General features: G+C 56.3%; 1 protein-coding gene across 1 annotated transcript; it reads right to left on the bottom strand.

Annotated features, from left to right (window-relative positions):
- Nucleotides 1-47: 47 nt before the first annotated feature.
- Nucleotides 48-4967, bottom strand: LOC138652184 (mucin-2-like). Its single transcript, XM_069742952.1, has one exon. It carries the CDS (start codon nucleotides 4965-4967, stop codon nucleotides 48-50), a length of 4920 nt encoding a protein of 1639 aa, XP_069599053.1.
- Nucleotides 4968-6296: the final 1329 nt, after the last annotated feature.

Below are 6296 nucleotides of genomic sequence, written 5' to 3'. Positions count from 1 at the left end.
GAAGGAGAGCTGCGGAATATGTTGGCGCTATATAAATACAATTATTATTAACTGACAGAGCAGAGATGTGTTCCAAAAGATTTTTGCAAAGGTGTTCTGGGAGGTGTGGCAGGTAGCGTGCCAGGAGGTGTTACAGGAGGTGTACTAGGAGGTGTGGCAGGTAGCATGCCAGGAGGTGTTACAGGAGGTGTACTAGAAGGTGTGCCGGGAGGTGTGACAGGTAGTGTGCCAGGAGGTGTGCCAGGAGGTGTGACAGGTAGTGTGCCAGGAGGTGTGCCGGGAGGTGTGACAGGTAGTGTGCCAGGAGGTGTGACAGGTAGTGTGCCAGGAGGTGTGCCAGGAGGTGTGCCGGGAGGTGTGTTGGGAGGTGTGACAGGTAGCGTGCCAGAAGGTGTGCCGGGAGGTGTGCCAGGAGGTGTAACAGGTAGTGTGCCAGGAGGTGTGACAGGTAGTGTGCCAGGAGGTGTGACAGGTAGTGTGCCGGGAGGTGTGACAGGTAGTGTGCCGGGAGGTGTGACAGGTAGTGTGTCAGGAGGTGTGCCAGGATGTGTGACAGGTGGTGTGCCAGGAGGTGTGCCAGGAGGTGTGACAGGTAGTGTGCCAGGAGGTGTGCCAGGACGTGTACTAGGAGGTGTGACAGGTAGCGTGCCAGGAGGTGTGCCAGGAGGTGTGACAGGTAGTGTGCCAGGAGGTGTGCCAGGACGTGTACTAGGAGGTGTGACAGGTAGCGTGCCAGGAGGTGTGCCAGGAGGTGTGACAGGTAGTGTGCCAGGAGGTGTGACAGGTAGTCTGCCAGGAGGTGTGCCGGGAGGTGTGTTGGGAGGTGTGACAGGTAGCGTGCCAGGAGGTGTGCCAGGAGGTGTGCCAGGACGTGTACTAGGAGGTGTGACAGGTAGCGTGCCAGGAGGTGTGCCAGGAGGTGTGACAGGTAGTGTGACAGGTAGTGTGCCAGGAGGTGTGACAGGTAGTGTGACAGGTAGTGTTCCAGGAGGTGTGACAGGTAGTGTGACAGGAGGTGTGGCAGGTAGTGTGCCAGGAGGTGTGCCGGGAGGTGTGACAGGTAGTGTGCCAGGAGGTGTGCCGGGAGGTGTGCCGGGAGGTGTGACAGGTAGTGTGACAGGAGGTGTGGCAGGTAGTGTGCCAGGAGGTGTGCCGGGAGGTGTGACAGGTAGTGTGCCAGGAGGTGTGCCGGGAGGTGTGTCGGGAGGTGTGACAGGTAGCGTGCCAGGATGTGTGACAGGTAGTGTGCCAGGAGGTGTGACAGGTAGTGTGCCGGGAGGTGTGACAGGTAGTGTGCCAGGAGGTGTGCCAGGAGGTGTGACAGGTAGTGTGCCAGGAGGTGTGACAGGTAGTGTGAGAGGTAGTGTGCCAGGAGGTGTGACAGGTAGTGTGCCAGGAGGTGTGCCAGGACGTGTACTAGGAGGTGTGACAGGTAGCGTGCCAGGAGGTGTGACAGATAGTGTGCCAGGAGGTGTGACAGGTAGTCTGCCAGGAGGTGTGCCGGGAGGTGTGCCAGGAGGTGTGCCAGGACGTGTACTAGGAGGTGTGACAGGTAGCGTGCCAGGAGGTGTGCCAGGAGGTGTGACAGGTAGCGTGCCAGGAGGTGTGCCAGGAGGTGTGACAGGTAGTGTGCCAGGAGGTGTGCCAGGAGGTGTGACAGGTAGTGTGCCAGGAGGTGTGACAGGTAGTGTGAGAGGTAGTGTGCCAGGAGGTGTGCCAGGACGTGTACTAGGAGGTGTGACAGGTAGCGTGCCAGGAGGTGTGACAGGTAGTGTGCCAGGAGGTGTGACAGGTAGTCTGCCAGGAGGTGTGCCGGGAGGTGTGCCAGGAGGTGTGCCAGGACGTGTACTAGGAGGTGTGACAGGTAGCGTGCCAGGAGGTGTGCCAGGAGGTGTGACAGGTAGCGTGCCAGGAGGTGTGCCAGGAGGTGTGACAGGTAGTCTGCCAGGAGGTGTGCCGGGAGGTGTGCCAGGAGGTGTGCCAGGACGTGTACTAGGAGGTGTGACAGGTAGTGTGCCAGGAGGTGTGCCAGGAGGTGTGACAGGTAGTGTGCCAGGAGGTGTGCCGGGAGGTGTGACAGGTAGTGTGCCAGGAGGTGTGCCAGGAGGTGTGACAGGTAGTGTGCCGGGAGGTGTGACAGGTAGTGTGCCAGGAGGTGTGCCGGGAGGTGTGTCGGGAGGTGTGACAGGTAGCGTGCCAGGAGGTGTGCCAGGAGGTGTGACAGGTAGTGTGCCGGGAGGTGTGTTGGGAGGTGTGACAGGTAGCGTGCCAGGAGGTGTGCCAGGAGGTGTGACAAGTAGTGTGCCGGGAGGTGTGACAGGTAGTGTGCCGGGAGGTGTGTCGGGAGGTGTGACAGGTAGCGTGCCAGGTGGTGTGCCAGGAGGTGTGACAGGTGGTGTGCCGGGAGGTGTGCCAGGATGTGTGACAGGTAGTGTGCCAGGAGGTGTGACAGGTAGTGTGCCAGGAGGTGTGACAGGTAGTGTGACAGGTAGTGTGCTGGGAGGTGTGACAGGTAGTGTGCCAGGAGGTGTGCCGGGAGGCGTGACAGGTAGTGTGACAGGTAGTGTGCCAGGAGGTGTGACAGGTAGTGTGCCAGGAGGTGTGACAGGTAGTGTGACAGGTAGTGTGCCGGGAGGTGTGCCAGGATGTGTGACAGGTAGTGTGCCAGGAGGTGTGACAGGTAGTGTGCCAGGAGGTGTGACAGGTAGTGTGAGAGGTAGTGTGCCAGGAGGTGTGACAGGTAGTGTGCCAGGAGGTGTGACAGGTAGTGTGCCAGGAGGTGTGACAGGTAGTGTGAGAGGTAGTGTGCCAGGAGGTGTGACAGGTAGTGTGCCAGGAGGTGTGCCAGGACGTGTACTAGGAGGTGTGACAGGTAGCGTGCCAGGAGGTGTGCCAGGAGGTGTGACAGGTAGTGTGCCAGGAGGTGTGACAGGTAGTCTGCCAGGAGGTGTGCCGGGAGGTGTGTTGGGAGGTGTGACAGGTAGCGTGCCAGGAGGTGTGCCAGGAGGTGTGCCAGGAGGTGTGCCAGGACGTGTACTAGGAGGTGTGACAGGTAGCGTGCCAGGAGGTGTGCCAGGAGGTGTGACAGGTAGTGTGCCAGGAGGTGTGACAGGTAGTCTGCCAGGAGGTGTGCCGGGAGGTGTGTTGGGAGGTGTGACAGGTAGCGTGCCAGAAGGTGTGCCAGGAGGTGTGCCAGGAGGTGTGCCAGGACGTGTACTAGGAGGTGTGACAGGTAGCGTGCCAGGAGGTGTGCCAGGAGGTGTGACAGGTAGTGTGCCAGGAGGTGTGACAGGTAGTCTGCCAGGAGGTGTGCCGGGAGGTGTGTTGGGAGGTGTGACAGCTAGTGTGCCAGGAGGTGTGCCAGGAGGTGTGACAGGTAGTGTGACAAGTAGTGTGCCGGGAGGTGTGCCAGGTAGTGTGCCAGGAGGTGTGACAGGTAGTGTGCCAGGAGGTGTGACAGGTAGTGTGCCAGGAGGTGTGCCGGGAGGTGTGTTGGGAGGTGTGACAGGTAGCGTGCCAGGAGGTGTGACAGGTAGTGTGCCAGGAGGTGTGCCGGGAGGTGTGCCGGGAGGTGTGTCGGGAGGTGTGACAGGTAGCGTGCCAGGAGGTGTGCCAGGAGGTGTGACAGGTAGTGTGCCAGGAGGTGTGACAGGTAGTGTGCCGGGAGGTGTGCCAGGATGTGTGACAGGTAGTGTGCCAGGAGGTGTGCCAGGACGTGTACTAGGAGGTGTGACAGGTAGCATGCCAGGAGGTGTGACAGGTAGTGTGCCAGGAGGTGTGACAGGTAGTGTGAGAGGTAGTGTGCCAGGAGGTGTGACAGGTAGTGTGACAGGTAGTGTGCAAGGAGGTGTGACAGGTAGCATGCCAGGAGGTGTGCCAGGAGGTGTGACAGGTAGTGTGCCAGGTAGTGTGCCAGGAGGTGTGACAGGTAGTGTGCCAGGTAGTGTGCCAGGAGGTGTGACAGGTAGTGTGCCAGGAGGTGTGCCGGGAGGTGTGACAGGTAGTGTGCCAGGAGGTGTGCCGGGAGGTGTGACAGGTAGTGTGCCAGGAGGTGTGCCGGGAGGTGTGACAGGTAGTGTGCCAAGAGGTGTGCCGGGAGGTGTGTTGGGAGGTGTGACAGGTAGCGTGCCAGGAGGTGTGCCAGGAGGTGTGACAGGTAGTGTGCCGGGAGGTGTGCCGGGAGGTGTGTCGGGAGGTGTGACAGGTAGCGTGCCAGGAGGTGTGCCAGGAGGTGTGACAGGTAGTGTGCCGGGAGGTGTGCCGGGAGGTGTGTCGGGAGGTGTGACAGGTAGCGTGCCAGGAGGTGTGCCAGGATGTGTGACAGGTAGTGTGCCAGGAGGTGTGCCGGGAGGTGTGACAGGTAGTGTGAGAGGTAGTGTGCCAGGAGGTGTGCCAGGAGGTGTGAGACGTAGTGTGCCAGGAGGTGTGACAGGTAGTGTGAGAGGTAGTGTGCCAGGAGGTGTGAGAGGTAGTGTGCCAGGAGGTGTGAGAGGTAGTGTGCCAGGAGGTGTGACAGGTAGTGTGAGAGGTAGTGTGCCAGGAGGTGTGACAGGTAGTGTGAGAGGTAGTGTGCCAGGAGGTGTGAGAGGTAGTGTGCCAGGAGGTGTGAGAGGTAGTGTGCCAGGAGGTGTGCCAGGAGGTGTGAGAGGTAGTGTGCCAGGAGGTGTGCCAGGAGGTGTGAGAGGTAGTGTGCCAGGAGGTGTGCCAGGACGTGTACTAGGAGGTGTGACAAGTAGTGTGTCGGGAGGTGTTTGCAGAGAAGTTCCAGTTATATCACACTGGCCATGTTCTGATGAGGAAGTTGCCACAGCATGTGCCAGGGAAGCACTGAGGGCAAAGGAGTAGGGTAGGTGGAGTCGGGAGAAGAGATGACCCCCGTCCCCATGGATTCTGCTCAACTTATTGGAAGTCACCCACTGTTGTGAGCGGCCATCAGCATGCTGGCAGTGACCAACCTGAAGCACCATCCACCAGAGGTCAAGTAGCACAAGACACCTGTCCTACCGACCATCTACAGAAACTGTGAAAAAGATATTTGTATTACACCAGTCATCAAGTTACACTCTAATAATCACTATTATAGTGCCTAAATACTGCCATACTGTGCTCAAATATTAACACCGTGGTATTAAAATCTGTGTACCACTTTGGCACTGATTTTTTGGTGGGTCTATACAAATTTCCATAGCATAGATGTGGGGGAAGTATCTAAAGAAGGATAAAAAAAACAGTTATGGAAAAGGAGTTAAGCACATAAAGAGAAAATGCAGGATACATGTGTTGATACATGAGCTGGTGAAGACAACAGTACTTAATATCAAGCCTATATTACAAGGAGAGACACTTCTAAATCATATCCAGCCAATATTACTGGGAGATATGCTCAGAACTCGCATCCAGCCTATATTACTGGGAAAGACACTCAGAACTAGTATCCTGCCTATATTACAAGGAGAGATACTCAGAATTCTTATCCAGCCTATATTACTGGGAGAGATGCTAATAACTCACTTCCAGTTTACAATACAAGGAGAGACACTCAGAACCTGCTTATATTACAGGGTGCGACACTCAGAACTCACATCCAGCCTATGTTACTGGGAGACACACAGAGCTCACATCCAGCCTATATTACTGGGAGACACACAGAGCTCACATCCAGCCTATATTACTGGGAGAGACACAGAACTCACATCCAGGCTATATTACTGGGAGAGACATGCAGAACTCATATTCAGACTATATTACTGGGAGAGACACACACAGACCTCACATCCAGGCTATATTACTGGGAGAGACACTCAGACCTCACATCCAGACTAAATTACTGGGAGAGACACTCAGTCCTCACATCCAGCCTATATTACTGGGAGAGACACACAGACCTCACATCCAGCCTATATTACAGGGAGAGACACTCAGAACTCATATTCAGACTATATTACTGGGAGACACACAGCTCACATCCACTCTATATTACTGGGAGAGACACTCAGACCTCACATCCAGGCTATATTACTGGGAGAGACACTCAGACCTCACATCCAGCCTATATTACTGGGAGAGACACTCAGAACTCATATTCAGACTATATTACTGGGAGAGACACACAGAGCTCACATCCAGCCTATATTACTGGGAGAGACACTCAGACCTCACATCCAGCCTATATTACTGGGAGAGACACTCAGACCTCACATCCAGCCTATATTACTGGGAGAGACACTCAGATCTCACATCCAGCCTGTATTACTGGGAGAGACACTCAGAACTCATATTCAGACTATATTACTGGG

Source organism: Ranitomeya imitator, chromosome 10 (genome assembly GCF_032444005.1).
Source record: "Ranitomeya imitator isolate aRanImi1 chromosome 10, aRanImi1.pri, whole genome shotgun sequence".
In the NCBI taxonomy this organism is placed as follows: domain Eukaryota; kingdom Metazoa; phylum Chordata; class Amphibia; order Anura; family Dendrobatidae; genus Ranitomeya; species Ranitomeya imitator.
The sequence above is the reverse complement of the archived record's forward strand: the minus strand, read 5'-3'. Positions and strand labels throughout refer to the sequence as shown.

Excerpts from the sequence above, each read along its gene's own strand:
- LOC138652184 (XM_069742952.1), bottom strand. The coding sequence starts at position 4,967 with ATGGTGCTTCAGGTTGGTCACTGCCAGCATGCTGATGGCCGCTCACAA.